Source organism: Hyla sarda, unplaced genomic scaffold (genome assembly GCF_029499605.1).
Source record: "Hyla sarda isolate aHylSar1 unplaced genomic scaffold, aHylSar1.hap1 scaffold_78, whole genome shotgun sequence".
NCBI classification, from domain to species: Eukaryota; Metazoa; Chordata; class Amphibia; order Anura; family Hylidae; genus Hyla; species Hyla sarda.
This window is the reverse complement of record NW_026610803.1, coordinates 117,176-141,588: the sequence shown is the minus strand read 5'-3', so window position 1 is coordinate 141,588 and position 24,413 is coordinate 117,176. Positions and strand designations below refer to the sequence as shown.

Below are 24,413 nucleotides of genomic sequence, written 5' to 3'. Positions count from 1 at the left end.
AAGGACGGCTTGACACCGCTGTGCCCTACACATGAAGGGCCACCAAGGACACGGGGGAGGAGGAGGAGGAGGCGCACACTGTAAAAGGACTAACTGCCTGGGAGCGAGAGCGTGGAGGAGGAAGCGGTGTGACCTGTCCAAGTTGCTGTTGTGGCTGTGCAGGAACAACATTTACCCAGTGGGCCATGAAAGACATGTATTGTCCCTGCCCGTAGTTACAGCTCCACACGTCGGCGCTGCCGTGCACTCTTGAACACACAGACAGGCTCAAGGACTGGCCCACCTTCTCTTGTAAAAACTTATGCAGGGCTGGTACTGCTTTCTTCACAAAGAAGTGACGGCTTGGGACTCTCCACCTCGGCTCGGCACAAGCCATCAATTCCCTGAAAGCTGCAGAGTCCACCAGTTGGAAAGGGAGGGACTGCAACACCAGCAACTTGGACAGGAGTACATTCAACTTCTGCGCCGTTGGATGAGTGGGTGCATACTGTTGTCTCTTGGGCATGGCTTCGCCGATCGATTGTTGGCGGAATGGCTGACTACGAGCGGAAGAAGCAGGAGCGCAAGAAGGAGAGTTTGACACAATGCTCCCTTCGGCTGAGGTGGTGGAGCCTTGGCTGGATGACTGAGGGAGCGGATGGCCACTGGGTGATGCGGCAGGCTTGACCACTACATCGGAGGCACGATTATCCCAGGCCGCTTTATGGTGGCGAATCATGTGTTGACGCAGGGCCGCGGTCCCGAGATTGGGACCCTGGCCACGCTTCACTTTCTGCCGACAGATTCTGCATGTGACTACGCTAAGGTCCTCCGGATTCTTTATGAAGAACAACCACACCGCAGAGTAGCTGATTTTCTCACCCGCAGTCCGCACTATTTCTCTGCTATTGGTGCCGTCTCCAGGAACCCCTTTTCCACTACCTCCCTGAATGGTAGCTTGCCGCGAAGCAGGTGGTCTCCCCCTGGCACGTTTGGCTCCTGAATTTCCACTCCTGCCACCATCACACTGATTGCCAACCGTGTTACCGCCTTGCTGCCTCATAGACAAAGAGCAAATCTCTTCTCCTGATGATGATGATGAAGCCCCGGCTTCTGCGCCCAGCTCCCAATTGCGATCGGCTTCATCATCATGAAAAGATGCGTGCACGTCACTGATGTCCTCCTCGTGTTCCACAACAGTGTCTGCCTCAGGACCCTGAACAATTGAAACACCGCCTCCCACGTCACTCTCCGCATCACTACTTGCCCACCTTGCGGAGCAAGCGACGCATGTCTCCTCACATTCTTGGCTGCCCATTAGCTGCTGACTGTCCTCTATTGGATCATTCCCTGGGAGAGGGAACCGCATAGGACAAAGGCAATGGGATTACGGGGACTGCTCCCGGGCCATGCCAACTGAGGGTTGTGTCTGAGGAACCCACCGACTCTTGACTGGGGTTGTCACATGTCGCATGGGATGATGGGGATGAGTGTGCAAACCAATTGACAAGGAGAGATGGGTCGACGACATGACCGCTGGGTGTTAAAGGGAGCTCAGGCCTATTGCTGCGACTCCTGCTGCCACTCGCCCCAAGTCTGCTGCCAACTCTGCCTGACGTATGTAGGCCTCTGCCCCTTCTCTGTGCACGTCCTGGCACTTCCCTGCCTGACATACTTAGTGCGTTTATGAGGGTATAGAACAGCAGCAGGCGATTACTTACGGCTGTCCTTTCAAAGTATATAGGCCCTAGACAGAATAACAGTTACTAAATAGTACACTCCTTTGTTGTATGTATGCCCTTTGCAATGATGAGCGCACTGGTATGCGTATTTCTACGCAGAAAAAACACTTTTATTTTTTTTTTTAAATACACCAGCAGGTGTATACTAATGTGTGGAATAGCACTGAATTTAGTACAGAGACAGAATAACAGGTAGTAAATAGTACACTACTTGGTTCTATGTATGCCCTTTGCAATGATGAGCGCACTGTTAAGCGTATTTATACGCAGAAAAAAACTCTTTTTTGTTGTTGTATACACCAGCCGGTGTATACTAATGTGTGGAATAGCACTGAATTTAGCACCGAGACGGAAATACAGGTACTAAATAGTACACTACTTGGTTGTATGTAGGCCCTTTGCAATGATGAGCGCACTGTTAAGCGTATTTGTACGCAGGAAAAACTTTTTTCTCTTTAATACACCGGCAGGTGTATAACGTGTGGTATAACACTGAATTTAGCACAGAGACAGAAAAAAAGGTAGTATATGGCAAGCTATTTGCTTGTATGTAGGCCCTTTGCAATGATAAGGCCACTGTTAAGCGTATTTGCACGCAGGAAAACCTTTTTTTTTTTCTTTCATACACCGGCAGGTGTATAACGTGTGGTATAACACTGAATTTAGCACAGAGACAGAAAAAATTTTAGTATATGGCACGCTATTGTAACGCCGAGAGCTCCGGGTCCCGCGGCTTCCCCGGAGCCCTCGCGGCATTGTAGTAACAGCAGCGCTCCGGTCACTGTCCGCGAGCGCTGCTGTGTTCGTGCCGGCGGGAACGCGATCCGTGGGACGGGTCAGACCCGTTCACGGATCGTGCCCCTTTCTACTCACCCTCCTCCTGTGTCTGTCTCATCCCAAGCGCGCGGCCCCGCTCCCTAGGGCGTGCGCGCGCCGATGTTCTGAGATTTAAAGGGCCAGCGCACCGTTAATTGGTGCCTGGCCCAATTAGTTCTAATCACCTCCCTACACTATTTATACCCACTTCCCCTTCCTGTCCCTGCTGGATCTTGTTGCCCTAGTGCCCTGAGAAAGCTTTTTGTGTATCCCAAGCCTGTGTATCCAGACCCTTGCCGTTGCCCCTGACTACGACCCTTTGCTGCCTGCCCTAACCTTCTGCTACGTCCGACCTTGCTCTTGCCTTGTCCCTGTGTACCACGTCTGTCTCAGCTGTCAGTGGGGTTGAGTCGCTATCGGGTGGAACGACCTGGGGGTTACCTGCCGCTGCAAGTCCATCCCGCTTTGCGGTGGGCTCTGGTGAAAACCAGTAACCCCTTAGATTCCGTTCCCCTGGTACGGCCCCAGCCATCACCTCACTGACACAGAGGATCCACCTCCAGTGTCCTCTCTGCATTCCAGTCCGGATCCTGACAGTAGATCGGGCCATGGATCCCGCTGAGGTCCCACTGCCTAGTGTCGCTGACCTAACCACCGTGGTCGCTCAGCAATCACAGCAGATCACGCAACAAGGACAGCAGCTGACTCAACTGACCGTTATGCTGCAACAGCTTCTGCCACAACTACAGCAACCATCTCCTCCGCCAGCTCCTGCATCTCCTCCGCAGCGAGTGGCTGCTCCCAGTTTCCGCCTGTCTCTACCGGACAAGTTTGATGGGGACTCTAAACAGTGCCGTGGATTCCTGTCCCAGTGTTCCCTACACATAGAGATGATGTCGGACCATTTCCCTACTTAACGGTCTAAGGTGTCTTTCGTGGTCAGTCTCCTGTCTGGAAAGGCCTTGTCATGGGCCACACCGCTTTGGGACCGCAACGATCCCGCCACCGCTACTATCCAGTCCTTCTTCTCTGAAGTTCGTAGTGTTTTTGAGGAGCCAGCCCGGGCTTCCTCAGCCGAGACTGCTTTGCTGAACCTCGTCCAAGGGAGTTCTTCTGTGGGTGAATACGCCATCCAGTTCCGCACCCTCGCCTCTGAGCTATCCTGGAATAATGAGGCCCTCTGCGCGACCTTCAAGAAAGGCTTATCCAGTAACATCAAAGATGTCATGGCCGCACGAGAAATTCCTGCTAATCTGTCAGAACTAATCCATTTGGCCACCCGCATCGACATGCGTTTCTCGGAAAGACGCCAGGAACTTTGTCAGGAAAAGGATCTTGTTCGCACCAGGCGGCTTTTCTCCCAGGCTCCTCTCTTCCAACGTCCTTTGCAATCTGTTCCTGTGCCTTCCGCCGAGGAGGCTATGCAAGAGGATCGGTCTCGCCTGACCCTATAAGAGAGGACTCGCCGCCGAAACGAGAATTTGTGCCTGTACTGTGCTAGTACTGAACATTTCCTAAAAGACTGTCCTATCCGCCCTCCGCGTCAGGAGAAAGCACGCACCTAGTTCACAAAGGTGAAACGACACTTGGTGTGAATTCTGCCTCTCCACGTCTGACTGTACCTGTGCGGATTTCTCCTTCCGACAACTCCTCCTTCTCAGCAGTGGCCTTCTTGGACTCAGGTTCTGCAGGAAACTTTATCTTGGCCTCTTTTGTTAATAGGTTCAGTATTCCAGTAACCCATCTCGTCAAGCCGCTCTTTATCTCTTCAGTAAACGGAGAGAAATTGGACTGCACTGTGCGCTACCGCACAGAACCCCTGCCCATGAGCATTGGACTTCACCATGAAAAAATTTAATTTTTCGTTCTGCCTAACTGCACCTTTGAAGTTCTTCTCGGCTTGCCGTGGCTCCAGCGTCATGCTCCTACCCTCGACTGGACCACCGGGGAGATCAAAAGTTGGGGTCCTTCTTGTCACAAGCGATGTCTCACATCTGCTTCCACTAGTCAAACCCCTGTGGCTTCTTCTTTACCAGGCCTTCCCAAGGCTTACCAGGACTATTCAGATGTATTCTGAAAAAAGCAAGCAGAGGTCTTACCTCCACATAGACCTTATGATTGTCCCATTGACCTTCTTCCTGGTACCACTCCGCCCCGTGGCAGGATTTACCCTCTCTCAGTCCCAGAGACTCAAGCCATGAAAGAGTATATCCAGGAGAACCTAAAGAGAGGTTTTATTTGGAAATCCTCATCCCCTGCTGGAGCGGGGTTCTTCTTTGTTTCTAAAAAGGATGGATCCTTACGCCCATGTATTGACTACCGCAGTTTAAACAAGATTACCATCAAAAACCGCTATCCCCTGCATTTGATCTCCGAACTCTTTGACCGTCTACGCGGAGCAGGTATCTTCACCAAACTGGACTTAAGGGGCACGTATAATCTTATTCGCATCCGTAAAGGTGATTAGTGGAAAACCGCTTTCAATACCAGAGATGGACATGGAGATGGAGGAGCAATGAACCCCTTGACTACTGGGTGTGCTGGCTTGACCTGTGGCCTGAGCCAATTTGCGCTCGAACTTCTGGCCTGTCCCGCTTCAAGTGTCCTGTCAGAAAGGACCTTCAGTGCAGCAGGAGGTATTGTCACTGAGAAGAGGAGTCGCCTTGGTCAAAAAAGTCTGGATTACCTCACCTTTATTAAGATGAATGAGGGATGGATCCCGAAGGGACTGACACTGGGCGATACATTTGACTGAACAAGGCTTGATCAGATGAGCTGCCTTGGGCTAAAAATGGTCCACACGCTGCTGTATTTGAACTCTGAATGCCGGATGACTTGCGTGACTTATCCGCCACCAAGTAGGGTTCAAGCCGCAATGTTTTAGGGCACTTTCTGCATGGTGAAACAAACAAATTTTTCTGGCCGCTGCTACAGCAGTGGCTGCGACAATACCAAATTTTCCAGCCATGTGTACATGCCTAATTTTTCTGGCCTCTGCTGCTGCACTTGTTATGGTGCTGCAATTTTTATGGCCGCTGCTACAGCTGCGGCTGCGACAATACTAAATTTCCATCCATGTGTACATGCCTAATTTTTCTGGCCTCTGCTGCTGCACTTGTTATGGTGCTGCAATTTTTCTGGCCGCTGCTACAGCTGCGACAATACCCAATTTTTCATCCATGTGTACATGCCTAATTTTTGTGGTACTCTCTGCTGACAAATAGCAAATGGCAAATAGCTGCTGATAAATACTAGAAAGATTAAGATTTTTTAACCTCTTAAGGACCAAGGACGTATGAGTACGTCCTTAGTCCCGCTCCCGTGATATAGTGCGGGGTCCCACAGTGATCCCACATCATATCACGGTGGGCCCGGCGTCATAGTGAAACCAGGACCTGCCGCTAATAGGCCGCTGCACTGATCGCAGTGTCGCGCGCTATTTACCCTTTAGCTGCGCGCTCAAAGCTGAGCCACGCGGCTAAAAGTGAAAGTAAAAAGTGCCGGTTAGCTCAGTGGGTTGTTCGGGATATCCGCGGCGAAATCGTGGCATCCCGAACAGCTTACAGGACATCCGGAGGGTCCCTACCTGCCTCCTCGCTGTCCGATCGCCGAATGACTGCTCAGTGCCTGAGATCCAGGCATGAGCAGTCAAGCGGCAGAATCATCGATCACTGGTTTCCTATGAGAAACCAGTGATCAATGTAAAAGATCAGTGTGTGCAGTGTTATAGGTCCCTATGGGAGCTATAACACTGCAAAAAAAAAGTGAAAAAAAAAGTGAATAAAGATCATTTAACCCCTCCCCTATTAAAAGTTTGAATCACCCCCCTTTTCCCATTAAAAAAAAAAAAGCACAGTGTAAATAAAATTAAACATATATGGTATCGCCGCTTGCGGAAATGTACGAATTATAAAAATATATTGTTGATTAAACCGCACGGTCAATGGCGTACGCACACACAAATGCCAAATTCCAAAATAGCGTATTTTTGGTCACTTTTAATATCATGAAAAGATGAATAAAAAGCGATCAATGCAAAAATGGTACCGCCAAAAACTTCAGATCACGGTGCAAAAAATTTGCCCTCATTCCGCCCCATATGCAGAAAAATAAAAAAAAGTTATGGGGGTCAGAAGATGACAATTTTAAACGTATACATTTTCCTGCATGTATTTATGATTTTTTTTCAGTAGTAATACAAAATCAAACCTATACAAGTAGGGTATCATTTTAACCATATGGACCTAGAGAATAAAGAAAAGGTGTCATTTGTAACGAAAAATGTACTACATAGAAACAGAAACCCTCAAAAGTTACAAAATGGCATTTTTTTTTCAATTTTGTCGCACAATGATTTATTATTCCGTTTCAACGTAGATTTTTGGGTACAATGACTGATGTCATTACAAAGTAGAATTGGTTGTGCAAAAAAATACGCCATAATACAGATTTTTAGGTCGAAATTGAAAGAGTTATGATTTTTTAAAGGTAAGGAGGAAAAAACAAAAGTGTTAAAAACGAAAAACGCCCGGTCCTTAAGGGGTTAAGTCTGGAACTTACTGGTTAAATAAACAGGAGATAAAGCTTGCCCACAGGGTGTGCACATTGCCTAAGACTTTTTTTTACATACAGCAAGCACAAATGTGAACTTGCATGCATGCTAAATTTTTTCTCATTTACGTACAATTTTCCATAATTTTATTTGTCATTTCTATTTCTTGTCTTCATTTACAATGGACAAATATCATTATGACTGTTGAATAGGGTTTTTTTTTAAGCAATTTGCCATACCACTCATCCACAATTATGTTCACTTACCCATATTATCACTGTTTTTTGAAGGTACTTGAGATAAACTGCTCTTAGGAGGGCTGATATTTGGTTTGTCTATGTCTGATGTGGTATATCTTGGGCTGGATAAATAGTTTGTTGGTTGTGAACAGTTCTGAAATGAAAAATTCCATGTAAACATTTTACCCACTATTTTATTTGCCACTATAGTATTTGTCCACTATTAACTCATGTGTGATCATACTGCATACAAATCTGTACAAAATATCTATGGGACACAGCTATAGACAGAAATCTTACTCTGCATTGCAACAAATGAGATTTATGGTAATAAAATCGGTGGCATTCCTGCAAGAGATAAGGCATTGCTGCTATCCACATAATGTCTAGAATTTGCAACAGACTTTTAACACCATAACTGAATGGGGATAGGACATTTAGGGTGCGTTCCCACAGGGCGTATACGCAGCGTATTTGACGCTGCGCAAATTTTACGACAGCAGAGGGAAATACACTGTGTATCCCTTGCTCACTACACACACAGGGCTTTCCGGCGGCAGCCCTATATGTGTAGTGAGTTTTGGAGGCGGGGCCGTGTGCCGTCGTGTCTGTGACGCGCGGCCCCGCCTCCAAAACTCACTACACACATAGGGCTACCGCCGGAAAGCCCTGTGTGTATAGTGAGCAAGGGATACGCAGCGTATTTCCCGCTGCTGCCATAAATCTTGCGCAGCTTCAAATACGCTGCGTATACGCCCTGTGGGAACGCACCCTTAAGAGTAAAAAGTCTAAACAGGCATTCATAGCTTAAACAATAAAGCTCTATACAAACTAATTTCTATGAATATATTCTACCAGTACACACAGCTAGATCATGCACATTTATGAGGATTACAAGTTTATGTGTCACTGTATGGCACCTCTGTGAAGCACCATTCTCACATAGAAGCAGTTTTTATTATGGATTGATAAAGAATCTGTGAGGAAAAAATGTGAGCCTTTGCGTCATTTTAGAGGCACACCACTGGTCAGCTATCGGTGGTCTATCCACTGGATAGGCCATCAAATCATATAGTTCCAGCCCCTCTGGCCTGCTTGCAGCTGCCACAGTTGGTTGAAAAGCTAAAAACTATTGCTTTTAATCAGCAATAGCGTTAGCTGTATAAACCTTCACATAAACAGTATAGCTCACAATGCTACACTGTTAATGCAACTCCTATTTAAGTCAACGGGAGTTAGGTAAACCAGGTAAAACAGCCCGATTGGTTTTAACTTCCCATTCACCTTTACCGTCAGGGGCCAGGGAGCTTGAATTCAAATTTGGAATTCATAAGATTCAACCCACAAGATTCCAAGCGTCTCATCTGCCATGTCTAATAATATCTATAGCACACTATGTCAAATAATTGAAAAGAATTGTTATAATTGTCATAAATGTCATAAATGTCATGACTCACCGTGAATGATAATGCCTTTTTCTTCTCCTTCATTCTCTGAATAGCATTCCTCACCTAGATGCATACAAACATGCCTATATTATTGTCTTATATAGAGATTAGTGTATTATAACAATGATACACTACTGTAAGTCCAGAAATGCCGTATGGGTTTGCTCACATATAGCAGATTTGTTGCTGAATATCTGTCCAGATTTGTGGTGAGAAAGTTCCCAGCAAACTATAGTAGTAGCAAGTGAATGAGCGGAAGTTACGAAACTGTGTTCTTATAGTTCCCTATCATAAATTAAGAAATGTGCAACAGTTTTCTGACCGTGCCTTTGATGCAGTTGTAAACAGCATAGTTGTATAAAACACTCATACTATGGCTAAAGGGCATTCTGCATGGCTGAAACACATGAGAAGTTTTGCATAATCTTGTGTTATCTTCTTAGAATTTTAATTATGTGCTATCACAAAAGTGTGCAAGAAAAAGTGTTAAAAGGGTACTCCGGCACGAAGACATCTTATCCCCTATCCAAAGGATAGGGCATAAGAAGCCTGATCGCGGGGGTCCCGCCACTGGGGACCTCCGTGATCTTGCACGCAGCACCCCGTTATAATTAGTCCCCGGAGCACGTTCGCTCCGGGTGTGATTACTGACGATCACAAGGGCCGTTGCTTTGTGATGTCACGGCCCTGCCCCCGTGTGACATCACGCTCCGCCCCCTCAATGCAAGCCTATGTGAGGGGGCGTGTCAGCTGTCAAGCCCCCTCCCATAGGCTTGCATTGAGGGGGCGGAGCGTGACATCACACGGGGGTGGGGCCATGACATCACAAAGCCCCCCTGATCACCAGTAATCAGACCCAGAGCGAACATGCTCCGGGGACTGATTATAACGGGGGGGCTGCACGCAAGGGGGTCGCACCGCTGGTGGGGATAAGATATCTTAGTGCCGGAGTACCCCTTTAAGAAGCAATTCACAAATTGATTTCAACATTTGGGTTTTTTACCCTGTTTGAAATGAATTGTTCCAGGTTTATTTTTTAAACTATTCCTAAACTATTCCTATAAAATTGTTGGGCTTTGGACATATGCCCTTTAATTAACCAGACCACTGGCCAATGTGCAGCAAAATATAGAGCAAGGGCTAGAGTGCCGTATCTGATCCAACAGAAGACCTACTGTAGCATTAATTGCAAAAAAAAAAAAAAAAAAATACACCGGACTTCTTATATTTTTGGTTCTGGGGGGTTCTAACCAACTTGATCTTGCCCTGGGTACAACAAAGCATGGTAGCTGTCATGGTGTGAATTATAATAGTTTGGCCCCATTTACTTTACTGATGCAGATTTCTAAAAGCATACGCAACCCATAGGCAAGAGTGGCGCTGTGCCTGGAACAAAACCAGCCAAGTTTTTCTAACCTTATGCAATCTCTTATCAACTTCTAGTTTAGTGCTCAGTGATCACCTTACCTCACTGTTGTAAACAGCATAAATCAAGAAAATATACAGCCCCTGAAAAAAAGAGAAAACATTTAAAGTCATTTCACAAATTTAAACTATTCAAAAAATGTTGTTTAAAAAAGAAAACAACATAAAAAGAGAAAACATTTAAAATAACACATTACAAATGTAAACTATTAAATATAATCTGTAAGAAGAGCAAAGTTAACCAACACTTTTGAGGCATCTAAAAATGTTTTAGGTCATTTAACTAAGAATGCCCTTACATAGTGCAGTTTTTCAATGTAATTTAGAAGGCAAAACCAGGTGTGAGTCATAATGAATTAGATAATATAAAGAACAGATGATCCTTTCTTTTTGTTGTTGTTTATTTTTTTTAATTAATTTTACACCGGAAGTGGATAAAATAAGAGTAGAAGTAGCATATATTCTTTAGATTATTTAACCCATTATGATCCACAGATGGTTTTGGCTTCAAAACTGCACTCTGTAAGAGCACCCTGATAAATTCACATCTATCTATCTATCTCATACCAACAGTGTGCATTACTTATTTATCTGATGCCAATGTACTATCAATTTATCTTGTATCTATGTATTTATTAATTTGAGATCGATGTTTTATCCAAAGCCAATTCTAGCCTTTCTGCTAACTGGGGGGGGGGGGGGATTCAAATGGGGTCCCCGTCGCAACCCCATTTAAAATTATAAGGTATGGGAAAAGATAAACCCTTGTTCACGGCGCAAGCTCTTGGGTGCAGGTACATCCAATCAATCAGGACTTGGAGATGGGCCATCAATTGTGCTTTATTTACAAAAATCATGAAAGATACAGTTCTGGGGAGGAAGTAACTTCATGAGATGCTGTGGTGCTTATATATACCAGGAAATTTGTCTTGCTTGATATTTGGAAATAAATCCCAATTGATTTTGGACATTTTTTTTTCACCAGGTGCAGCTTGATAAATGTCCCCTAACTGTTCCTTAGCAATCTTCTTCTAACCCTGACCTGAGAAGGCCAATACAGCCCACACAATTCAGCTGCTATAAAGTTTTCTTTTGTATTGTACAAGAAGTGCAGTGGTTCTATGGCTGGGCTCTGAACACGCACTATTATTATGTCTGACAAAGCAAATGCAGCCCACATACCACCACAATGCAGCTGCTATAGTACGTTGGTAGGGTAAAGATGTAGTGCAGCACTGCTTCTCTGGCCTCTGGCATTTACACTGTCCTTGACAAAGCCGTTCTCAGCTTCTTTCCCTAAAATGGCTGCTGTAACACGTGCATAGAGGGAGATTTATCAAAACCTGTGTAGAGGAAGAGCGGTGCAGTTGCCCGTAGCAACCAATCAGATCGCTTCTTTCATTTTTCACAGGTCTCTTTAAAAGTGACAGAAGCGATCTGATTGGTTGCTATGGGCAACTGCACCACTCTTCCTCTACACAGGTTTTGATAAATCACCCCATTAGGCTTTTCAGCTCTGACGAAAACTTCTGACTAAAACTGGGCTTTATGGCTTTGGTTTGATCAACACCACTAGACAGTCATATACCATACACATATGCAGATGATCATATAAACCAGGATCTCTCTTTTTTAAGCTAAAAAAAAAAAGGGGCAACATATGGTTCACTTCCGCCCAACTCCCCATATACTTTATGGCATAATAGAGATACCGAATGTGAGAGAGAGATTATATTTTGTCCTGCAAGGTAGCTTAACACTTCATATTACAGAATGCAGAAGAAACAAGCAGAAGATTAATAAAAAAAAACAGGAAACTGTTCTGAAATTTTTTATATAACATTAAATTACGCATCGCAACCTTTGAGCACCCAACTCTTGTAAGGGTGTACAGAACTAAATGTATTGCCGTTTTCCACACTCAAATCAGGGTACAGCGAATAATAGATAAAACATATGTGTTGACACTGTGAAGATACATCAGCAGGTGAATGTAGCATTTCGTGAACATTGCTTAAGACATCAGTTTTCTTAATAACCCCTTCCCTTTCTTTCCTTTAAATATCACTTTATTGCCTTTTGCTTTTTACGATATTGTGTGACTTTTTAAGTGGATGTTTCTCATCAACAGATTGACTAATGTAATGTTTTTAAGAATCCGACAATGAATTGCTGCCTGTACAGAAAACAGGTCTTGAACATATTATATTTTATTACACTCAGTAGCTTAAATAACCCAATTCTTGTAAGTGCATGTAGAACAAAATGTATTCATGTTTACAAGACACAATGCAGAAAATAATAGATAGAACATTAACCTGCATGATCATAGCCCAGATTTATCAAAGAATGTCTGTGGTAGATCTATTTTCCCACGTTTATTTGAGTGGTGGGTTTGACTAGCGTGCATCTTAATTATCAAGAAGGTGCAGCAGGAGGATGAATTTTGTGCAGCTCTGCTGTGGGGGGAAAAGCTCTACCACATACTCTTTTTCTAGACGCTTGTGAGGGAGGGAAGTAGACACTTTCCCAGGTCCTGAATTTGGCAGGTTAGGTGTTTTTACTTACATTCACAGAGCTGTCGGGACATTTTTACTTGCATTTTAGACGCTACAATCAAATTTGATTGCGGTGTCTAAGGGGTTAAAGCCGGGCATTAGAGATGGGTCCTGTTGGCAGATAGCCGCCAGGACCACCCAGCTATGGCCTGCACTCAGCTCCTGAGCGTGTGTCATAGAAGGGGAGTGGGACGCTGTCGTCCCCAAGCGGTTAAAGGTTGAATTGTGGAAGGTAGAAATTATTCTCACGCCTACTGGTAGGTGGCCGATGCGTGCTGGCCCCGAGTCAGTGGAGCACTGTCCTCCAATTGTAAAGCATCGGGTTTGCCTTTCCAAATTCCCATAAAGGTGTGATCAAGGTCTTCTATTGCCTTTCACTATAAATATAATTGTACATACAAATCTATTTAGCGATATGCATTTTCATTATAAATGTAAGTGTACATACAAATCTATTTAGCCACATGCATATATACTTATATACATTTATATACATATAAATATTTATATACATTATATGCATATACATTTTGATGAATATATTCCCAGCAGGGCACGGCAGTTCTGTTCTCCGAAGTTCCTCCACTCTCTATGGCACTTGTAAAGCCAAACAGAGGAGGAGACTCAGAAGCTGCCGTTCCTGCCGTGTACTCAGCCTGTATGCGTGCTCCCGAGAGGAAGCGCTGCATACAGGAAGTAGGGTGGAAGCTAGCCCTGGCAGGCCTCAGATGACGTCACGCTTTCCGGGCCAGGTCCACTTCCTCCCCTCGCACACAGCACCAAACTGAGCTACCGAAGAGAGAAGAAATGACGTAGTTATAGTTGGATTTGAATTTAAAAAAAGGACAGGGATAGAGTTAGTCAGTGATAGATGGGGAGGGGGATTAGGGAGAGTGTACATAGATGCTCTTTAAAGCAGACACTGTTGAGGAACCTGAGGAGAACATCAGTGACGTGCAGACACTTGTTGATGATGATGAAGCCGATCGCAATTGGAAGCCGGGTGCAGAAGGGGCTTCATCAGGAGAAGAGAGTGGCAGCTTGCCCATGAGGCAGCAGCTGAGCCAGCAAGGCGGTAGCATGGTTGGCAGTCAGCATGGTGGCAGAAGTGGAAATTCGGGAGCCAAACGTGCCCAGGGGAGACCACCTGCTTCGCGACCGCCTACCTTGCCAGGAGGTAGTGGAAAAGGGGTTCCTGGAGACGGCGGCAGTAGCAGTTAGCCATTCCGCCAACAATCCATCGACGAAGCCATGTCCAAGAGACAACAGTATGAGCCCACTCATCCAATGGCGCAGAAGCTGAATGTGCTCCTGTCTAAGTTGCTGATGCTGCAGTAACACCCTTTTCAAGTGGTAGACTCTGCACCTTTTGGAGAACTGATGGCTTATGCCGAGCCGAGGTGGAGAGTCCCAAGCCGTCATTTCTTTGCGAAGAAGGCAGTACCAGCCCTGCACAATTTTGTGGAAGAGAAGGTGGTCCAGTACCTGAGCCTGTCGGTGTGCACCAAAGTGCACGGCAGCGTTGACGTCTAGAGCTGTAACTACCGTCAGGAACAATGCATGTCCTTTATGGCTCACTGGGTGAATGTGGCTCCTGCACAGCCACAACCCCAACTTGGACAGGTCATGCTGCTTCCTCCTCCACGCTCTCAGCCCATTGGTCCTGTGACAGTGTGCGACTCCGCCTCCTTATCCTCCACCGTGTCCTCAGCCTCCACTGCCCAGACAAGTCTCAGTGGCCCTTCAGCACACCATCTGTGCAGGGCACGGCGGTGTCACGCTGTTCTTCAAATGGTTTACCTTGGTGAAAAGAGTCACACAGGGGAGGAACTGCTAAAAGTAATTCTTAAAGAAACTGGTGCATGGCTTACTCCATGAAAACTGGAAATGGGAACCATGGTGACTGACATCGGGAAGAATATCTTGCATTCGCTGCTACTGGGAAGGCTGAGCTATGCGCCCTGCATGGCACACATGTTTAATGTGGCTGTGAAGAAGTTCCTGAAGTGTTCCCCCCATTTGCAAGACATCCTAGCAATCGGAAAGAAACTTTGCATGCACTTCCGCCGCTTGTACACTGCAAAGCACACCCTCCTTGAGCTGCAGCATCAGAACAATATCCCACAACATAGTCTGATTTGAAACGTTGCCACACGTTGGAATTCCACCCTCCATATGTTGGACCGACAGTATGAAAGAGAGAAAAACAAACAATCACCAATTTCTTGATGATCCAAGCAGATAGGGGTACTCCCCTGTGTAACTTCAATGTGAACCAGTGGCAGCTCATACGTAACACCTGCCATTTGCTCAGGCCCTTTGAGGAAGCCACAATATTAGTAAGTTGCCAGGATTACGGAATGAATGATGTCATTCCACTACTTCATTTCTTACAACATGTGTTGGATCCTCTCGCAGGTCTGAATTGGGGGGCCCCCTGTGGTCACCTTACACTGCCATGGCTGCTGGGGAGGGGTGGGGTGGCAGGAGCAGTACCAGCTCCATCAGCAGCAGCCTGAGTCTACCGTCGCTGATGAGTAGCTTTCTTCACCCGCATAGTGAAGCAACTCATCAGCAGCAGGTAGACCTGGAGCAGGACCTGAACCAGCAGGTGGTGGCATACCTTGACATGCCTATGCCAACACACCTTGAAGATCCGCTGGACTTCTGGGAAGCCAAACTTGATTTGTGGCCTCAACTAGCAGAGTTGGCCCTGGAAAAGCTGTCCTGCCCGGCCCGTAGTGTGCCATCAGAGCAGCGTGTTAAGTGTGGCGGGGGCCATAGTCACCCCAAGGAGAACTCGTCTGTCCACGAAAAATGTGGAGAGACTGATCTTTGTGAAGATGAATCAGGCATGGATCAGCCAGGATTTCCAACCACCAATGCCTGATGCATGAGAGTAGATTGACCATGGTGCCACACCAACACTTCACAAATATGGATAGTGCCAAACAGATTTAAGGTGCTGCTCCCCAGTTACAAACATTGCTCCACATCAGACCTTTTTCACCCACCTTCGTCCCTGGGTACTGGTATTTCCACCCACTGTACCACTCTGTCACTGGGTCACTTTCAGGACTCCTGATGTTGCTGCTGCAACCTCCAGGCTGTCTCATTCAGCCACTACATGGTCTTTTCTCATGCTTCAGCCAACTACAGGCTGTGTCATTCGGGCCACTATATGGTCTCCTCATGCTTCAGCCACCTCCAGGCTGTGTCATTCATCCAATATATGGATTACTGATGCTTCAGCCAGTTCCAGTCTGTCATTCAGCATCTACATGGTTTAGTGATGCTGCTGGGCCTAGGACATTGCATATATATGTTTATGGTAGCACTAGGTACCATACATCTTCAATGGAAATTTCAAAATTAATCTTTTATTCTTAGAGATTGTGAGGCCCTATTGTCTCCTCATCTGCCGACAACTCCAGACAGTCATTCAGCCACTATATGGTCTCCTCATACTGATGCCACCTCCAGGCTGTTTCATTCAGCCACTATATGGTCTCTTCTCATGCTCCAGCCAACTCCAGACTGTGCCATTCAGCCACTATATGGTCTCCTCCTACTGATGCCATCTCCAGGCTCTGTCATTGTGCTGCCATGTGACATGTAACTCCTTGTTAGATTTGTTCTTTTGTACCCACACGCCAGGGCCCGGGACACTATAACTTGGGAGTTAAAAGTTCAATTTCAAAACCTCACTTTCAATTTCAAAATCTTAAATTTAAGACTCATAAATTTCAATGGTCTCCTCATGCTTCTGCCAACTCCAGGTTGTGCCATTCAGACACTATATGGTCTCCTCATGCTTCAGCCAACTCCGGGCTGTGTCATTCAGCCAATATATGGTTTACTGAGGCTGCTGGACCTGGGCTTGGGCCTAATTTTTTTTTATGGTAGCACTAGCTACCCTAAATCTTCAATTGAAATTTCAAAATTCGTCTTTTTCTCTTAGGGATTGTGAAGCCCTGGTGTCTCCTCATGATTCAGTCAACTCCAGGCTTTGTCATTCAGGCAATATATGGTTTACTGATGCTGCTGGGGCTGGGAATAAAACTTTTGTTATAGTTGCACTAGCTACCTGAAATATTCCGTTGAAGTTGCAGAATTCATATTTTAATCTTAGGGATTGTGAAGTCCTAGTGTCTACTCATGCTACTGCCAACTCCTGGCTGTGCCATTTAGACACTATATATATGGTCTCCTCATGCTTCAGCCAACAACAGGCTGTGTAATTCAGCCACTATATGGTTTACTGATGCTGCTGGGTGTGGGTCTGGGCATAACATTTTTTTATGGTAGCACTGGCTACCATAAATCTTCAATTCAAATTTCAAAATTCATCTTTTAATCTTAGGGATTGTGAAGCCCTAGTGTCTACTCATGCTGCTGCCAGCTCCAGGATGTGTAATTCTGCCACTATATGATCTCCTCATGCTGCCAACAACTCCATGCTGTGTCATTCAGCCACTATATGGTCTCCTCATGCTGCCAACACCTCCATGCTGTGTCATTTAGCAACTATATGGTCTCCTCATGCTGCAAACACCTCCACGCTGTGTCATGTAGCCACTATATGCTCTCCTCATGCTGCCAACACCTCCACGCTGTGTCATTTAGCCATTATATGGTCTCATACTGATGCCGCCTCCAGGCTCTGTCATTGTGCTGCTCTTCTGCAGTGATTCTAAAATCGATGCCTGTAATCTGCATGTCATATTGAATAACAGTATTATTTGACTACCCCAGCACACTCCAAATGCATGTTAGAACACAGCAAAGTGTTCTAAACCCCTATTGAGGCTCTCTGTAGCTGTTTTTAATATAGATTTGCAGCAAATAAATTTGGATCAAACTAAATTTTTTCAAAAAATTCGGCCGAATGGAATTTTTCAAAAGTTCGCTTATCTCTAGTAGCCTTTGTTACTTTGGTCCCAGCTCTCTGGAGGTAATTCACTAGATCCCCCCGTGTGGTTCTGGGATTTTTGCTCACCATTCTTGTGATAATTTTGACACCACGGGGTGAGATCTTGCATGGAGCCTTGTTTGTGGGTGACCAGATACGTATTTTTCACCATAATTTGCATATACATTTTTTGAAAATCAGACAATGTGATTTAATTTTTTTTTCTCATTATGTCTCTCATAGCTGAGGTATACCTATGATGAAAATTACAGGCCTCTCTAATCTTTTTAAGTGGGAGAACTTGCACAATTGTTGGCTGACTAATTACTTGTTTGCCCCACTGTATGGTATGCAGCCAGCTTGCCACTGCTTTCCAGCATCAAACACCTGCTGAACGGGGGTCCAGTCTTCGCTCCCTGCTTAGTCAATGCTCCACTACCTCTGCCAGCACTACCCCTGCGAGAGGCAGGAGCAGCAGTGACATCTTGGAGTATATGATGATGACATTTTTGCATCTGGTATTGCACCCTGACATGAATCATCCCCAAAGGGATGTACACTACTACCAGGTGGTCTGTGCCCTTTCTCTGACAGATACCATGAACCCCGATCCCATGGACTACTGGGTCATGAGACTAGACTTCTGTTTGGCCCAAACTTTCCCAATTTGCAATGGATGTTCCGTCTTGTCCACCATGCAGTGGAGAGCCTTCAGTGCAGCAGGTGTCATCTTTCCCCATAAGCGAACAAGATTGTCTGCCATCAATGTAGAAAAACTAATATTTGGTAAAAATGAATCTGGTATGCATCAGTAAGGAATTTAAACTTCCTGGGCCAGATGCCACTGATTAGACATTACTACCACCACCTGGCTGGCATCTACACTCCCACCAGTCCACCAGCTACTGCTGTTCACTGGATACTGCAACTCACACCAGTTTACCATGTCCTGCTGTACCCTGGCTACTACACTTCCACAGTATGACACCTCTTGCTTTACGCTGGCTACTAAATTCCTACCAGTGAGTTACCTTTTGCTGCTACCGCTACTACCAGCCAGGCTCAGACGTACACAACCCATAATTCCCACAAAACAGATCATTTATTTTTTTGGCTTTTCACACAAAAGATGTTTCTTCTTGACTATTTTTGGGCATCAATCCTTTGTCATCTCCCACAAAAGGGATAATTTTTGGAACGCTTGGAAAAAGCCTTCACATCTTCTGATATATCTGTGTAGATTTTAAAGGGGTACTCCGGTGAAAACCTTTTTTCTTTTAAATCAACTGGTGGCAGAAAGTTAAACATATCTGTAAATTACTTCTATTAAAAAATCTTAATCCTTCCAGTTCTTATTAGCTGCTGAATACTACAGAGGAAATTCCTTTCTTTTTGGAACACTGATGACATCACGATCACAGTGCTCTCTGCTGACATCTCTGTCCATTTTAGCAACCATGCATAGCAGATGTATGTTAAGGGCCGCATGGTGGATCAGTGGTTAGCACTGCTGCCTTGCAGTGCTGGGGACTTGGGTTCGAATCCCACTAAGGACAACAATAAAATAAAGAGTTATTATTATTAAAATAATGTCAGCAGAGAGAACTGTGCTCGTGATGTCATCAGAGAGAATTCCAAAAAGAAAAGAATTTCCTCTGTAGTATTCAGCAGCTAATAAGTACTGGAAGGATTAAGATTTTTTAATAGAAGTAATTTACAAATGTTTACCTTTCTGCCACCAGTTGATTTAAAAGAAAAAAAGGTTTTCACCGGAGTACCCCTTTAACACCGACCGGGATCTGCCAACAACCAAGCATACTTTATGTAGCTTCATTTTAGTGTTAAAAGCATATAAAATCTGCTAGTACAGTGTTTTTAAACAAGCTGTTAGTTACCATTGGTCACTATAAGTTGCCATAACTTAAACTACTTGAACACATTCCTAGGTGACCCTAGCAGTGTTATAAAGGGCTTTAGAGCTCTTAGGAAAGGTTATACACATGTTTTGAGGCTTATTTCATTGCCGGTTTGCGGAAAACTAGTTCAACATGAACCAAACTTTTTTTTTCGGAAGTTTAGTGATCCAAGTGAACTGAACTTTTCAAAAGTTTGTTCATCTCTTATAATAATAATAAAACAAAACATTCTTATTCTCCAGTTTTGTGGAAAGAAATTCCAGGGTAATTGATGGTAAAAATAGTTTTTGAAATGTTTTCATTTTTTAAATAGACCCCTATATAAGACTTCAGTTGTTTATTAATAGAAATAAAGGTCTATTTGCTTCATTCAAGTAGAGGGAAATCGGAGTGAGTAGGAGAGTATATACATAGAGACCTGTTTAGGTCAGTCCTGGGCCATGTACCCCAGTTTAATTACATTCTCAAAGCAATACTATCTCTCCTTTCTCCTGATTTACAATGCATGCTTTTTCTATTTCTGCCAAATAAATCATCTGCATCTCAGAAAGTAATGCATCTTATCAACACTGTATAATTCCTTTCCTAGTAGACATCCAGGCCAACATTCACAACAGCCATTAACTCTCTGTCCTTTAAAAGAAACATAGGCTACCCCCACATTATTTTGTTTTGGAATAGCCGCCAAGTTTTTCATGAAGTAGGACATTGAGGGGGGTGGTGGAATGTCGCAGCTGTAGTATATTGTTATCAAGGCGTGTGACAGGGAAAAAAACTACAAGCAGGATTTAAATTATCCAGATGATTTCTAACCATAAAGTGAATGTCTACCTTTTAGTAATATCCTGTTGAGTTTAGGCCCCAATTTCTGTACTGATACATTCCTCCACACATTATTTATAGAGGTATAACACCATTTCTGTGATACAGAGGCCTAAATATGCTATCTAGAAGTATAGATTAAAAGCAATCTGCCAGCTCTATATCACGTTCAGACCGTCCAACATGGGAAGATAGCTGATAGGGAGATATAACAAACAATACCAGTCTGATGGTGGCTGTTTGCAAAGTTGTAAAACCATGTTTTCCTTCTAAGCTGAAGTTCCAGAGGCAGTGCTGAGCCACATCATGCATGTAAGTTCCCTACTGCACTCCTAGCTCAAGCTTAGCTTCCAGCAATGAGCCCTGTACATCAACAATGCAGGGCAGGGAAGATGGGAAAGGGAGGAAACGTTTATGCTGCAGTCCAGCACAGTCCCTAGGAAAATGAGCTTGTAGCGCCACAGCTCATTGAAATAACTCTGCTGGGGTACCAGGATTTGGCTGTACACCTATTTACTTTAAAAGGCTAGACAACACTAACAAAACAGCATGCAGTAAGAAATGTGGCTTAGAGTGCGGGCTTTTGATGGAATATACACTGCTCAAAAAAATAAAGGGAACATTAAGATAACACATCCTAGAACTGAATGAATGAACTAATCTTATGAAATACTTTCGTCTTTACATAGTTGAATGTGCTGACAACAAAATCACACAAAAATTATCAATGGAAATCAAATTTATCAATCCATGGAGGTCTGGATATGGAAAACCACACTACAGGCCGATCCAACTTTGATGTAATGTCCTTAAAACAAGTAAAAATGATGCTCAGTAGTGTGTGCGGCATCCACGTGCCCATACAGGACCTCCCTAAAAGGCCTGGGCATGCTCCTGATGAGGTGGCAGATGGTCTCCTAAGGGATGTCCTCCCAGACCAATCCGCCAACTCCTGTACAGGAGCGAAACATGATGTCCCAAATGTGCTCAATCGGATTCAGGTCTGGGGAATGGGCAGGCCAGTCCATAGCATCAATGCCTTCCTCTTGCAGGAACTGCTGACACACTCCAGCCACATGAGGTCTAGCATTGTCTTGCATTAGGAGGAACCCAGGGCAAACCGCACCAGCATATTTCACAAGGGGTCTGAGGATCTCATCTCGGTACCTAATGGCAGTTAGGCTACCTCTGGCAAGCACATGGAGGGCTGTGCGGCCCCCAAAAGAAATGCCACCCCACACCATTACATACCCACCACCAAATCGCTCATGCTGGAGGATGTTGCTGGCAGCAGAATGTTCTCCACAGCGTCTCCAGACACTGTCACGTCTGTCACATATGCTCAGTGTGAAACTGCTTTTATCTGTGAAGAGCATAGGGTGCCAGTGGTGAATTTGCCAATCTTAGTGTTCTCTGGCAAATTCAGAACGTCCTGCATGGTGGTCGGCTTTCAGCACAACCCCCACCTGTGGACGTCGTGCCCTCATAACACCCTCATGGAGTCTGTTTCTGACCGTTTAAGTGGACACAAGCACATTTGTGGCCTGATGGAGGTAATTTTGCAGGGCTCTGGCAGTGCTCCTCCTGCTCCGCCTTGCACAAAGGCAGAGGTAGCAGTCCTGCTTCTGGGTTGTTGCCCTTCCTACGGCCTCCTCTACGTCTCCCGAAGTACTGGCCTGTCTCCTGGTAGCGCCTCCATGCTCTAGACACTACGCTGACAGACACAGCATGGATGATGATCTGCACTACCTGAGCCACTTGTGTGGGTTGTAGACTCATGCTACCACTAGAGTGAAAGCACAGCCAGCATTCAAAAGTGACCAAAAACATCAGCCAGGAAGCATAGGAAGCATAGAAAGTGGTCTGTGGTCACCGCCTGCAGAACCACTCCTTTATTGGGGGGTGTCTTGCTAATTGCCTATAATTTCCACCTGTTGTCTGTTCCATTTGCACAACAGCAGGGAGGGAGAGCAGCTCCAAGCCTAGAGCAGGGGCGTATCAATGGAACAATGGTGAAACGGTGCTGTTGTTCCATTGATACGCCCCTGCTCTAGGCTTGGAGCTGCTCTCCCTCCCTGCACTGGGTGCAGTTTGCTGTCTTTTGTATCTACAATGAAGTCCAGAATTCTATTGCAACTAAATGGTGAGTGCAGACACATTCTTTTCTCTTGCTTTGGATATTTTTGTGGAATCGCTGTGTTCCACTAGTGTCTGGTTTTACACTTCACCGGAACTTTTCCTAGCATGCTCTATTAGGCTGCTATCATTAGTGTTGAAGTGCCCATCCCCCCACTTCGACACTGTTCGGGTGTGATTAAGAGGCTGAGGGGGGACAGTCATGTCCAGTGGGATAAGACTTACAGTCTCCTAAACTTACTCGTGTAGTCCAGCATTCACACCATTTACACTAAGTGCCCACCTATCTGACTGTTAAGAGAAAAGTGCAGATATTCAAGCAAATAAACCAAATTGTAAAACCCCTATGTTTTGGGCATGTCGGGTATGACAAGAAAGTAAGAACATCAAGGCACCCGAGGCTATAACAACATATAAACCAACACATTTTTTTTTAAACTACTCCAGGTCCTCTTTTAACCCCTTAAGGATACAGGGTTTTTCTGTTTTTGCATTTTCATTTTTTGCTCATCACATTCTAAAAATCATAACTCTTTCAATTTTGCATCTAAAAATTCCATATTATGGCTTATTTTTTGCACCACCAATTCTACTTTGCAGTGACAGTCAGTTTACCAAAATATCCACGGCGGCGAAGCGGAAAAAGAAATTTATTGTGCGTCAAAATTGAAGAAAAAATGCAATTTTGTAACTTTTGGGGGCTTCCATTTCTACGCAGTACATTTTTCCGGTAAAAATGACATCTTATCTTTATTCTGTAGGTCCATACGGTTAAAATGATACCCTACTTATATAGGTTTGATTTTGTATTACTTCTAAAAAAAAAAAATCATAATTACATGCAGGAAAATATATAAGTTTAAAATTGTCATATTCTGACACCAATAACTTAATTTTTCTGCGTGCGGGCCGGTATGAGGACTCATTTTTTGCACCGTGATCTCATGTTTTTATCGGTACAATTTTTATATTGATCAGACTTTTTGATTGCTTTTATGCATTTTTTCATTATATAAAAAGTGACCAAAAATACAATATTTTGGACTTTTGATTTTTTTTGCGTGTACGCCATTGACCATGCAGTTTAATTAACAATATATTTTTATAGTTCGGACATTTCTGCACGCAGCGATACCACATACGCTTATTTCTACAAAGTTTTTTTTTAAATGGAAAAGGGGGGTTATTCTTACTTTTATTAGGGAAGGCGTTAAATGACCTTTATTAACTTTTTTTTCATTTTCTTTCACTTTTTTTTTGCAGTGTTATAGCCCCCCCCCCCCCCCCCCCCCCCGGTGGCTTTTTTACTGCACATACCGATCTCATACACAGATCATTGCTGTGCATTGACACGGCAAAGATCAGTGTAATCGGTGGTCGAATGCTCAAGCCTGGATCTCTGGCTTGAAGCAATCAATCGCCGATCGGACGCGACGGAGGCTGATCGGTACATCGCAATTTCCCCGCGATGGTCCCGATCAGCCCGACTTAGCTGCCAGGAAGCTTTTACTTTCATTTTAGACACGGCGATCAACACCGCTTCTAAAGGGTTAATAGTGCGCAGCACAACAATCAGTGCCACGCGCTATTAGCCCAGGTCCCAGCTGTCATATTAGGCGCTGGGACCGACCCAGTATGACGAAGGGTCACGGTGTGAATCCGCATTTCATACCGGGACCGGGCACAGGGTGTACAGGTACGCCCTGCGTCCGTAAGAGTTTAAACCTCAAGTTACAGTATTAATTGGTTCCAGGATAACCATTGTATGTTGAGACCATAACTCTATGGAAAACTGGTAATTGGTCCTGAAGCCTCAAAATGTTATCCAAAAATAGGAAAAAGTGAGGATTAAAGAAAAATAAGTAGAT

At 44.7% G+C, this 24,413-nt stretch overlaps 1 protein-coding gene across 4 annotated transcripts in view; it reads right to left on the bottom strand.

The window, feature by feature from the left end:
- Window positions 1–24,413, bottom strand: part of LOC130346290 (adhesion G-protein coupled receptor D2-like) — a 194,256-nt gene that overhangs the window by 65,416 nt on the left and 104,427 nt on the right. For all 4 annotated transcript variants that reach the window (XR_008884619.1, XR_008884620.1, XR_008884621.1 and 1 more), the window contains exons 20-22: window positions 10,244–10,285; window positions 8,786–8,839; window positions 7,356–7,482 (exon numbers count right to left, since the gene is read on the bottom strand). Coding sequence is in view for 1 of the 4 variants with exons in the window: in XM_056554532.1 (XP_056410507.1) it covers window positions 7,356–7,482; window positions 8,786–8,839; window positions 10,244–10,285 (223 nt within the window). In the remaining 3 variants the exon portion in view is untranslated. The remainder of the gene's footprint in view (window positions 1–7,355; window positions 7,483–8,785; window positions 8,840–10,243; window positions 10,286–24,413) is intronic.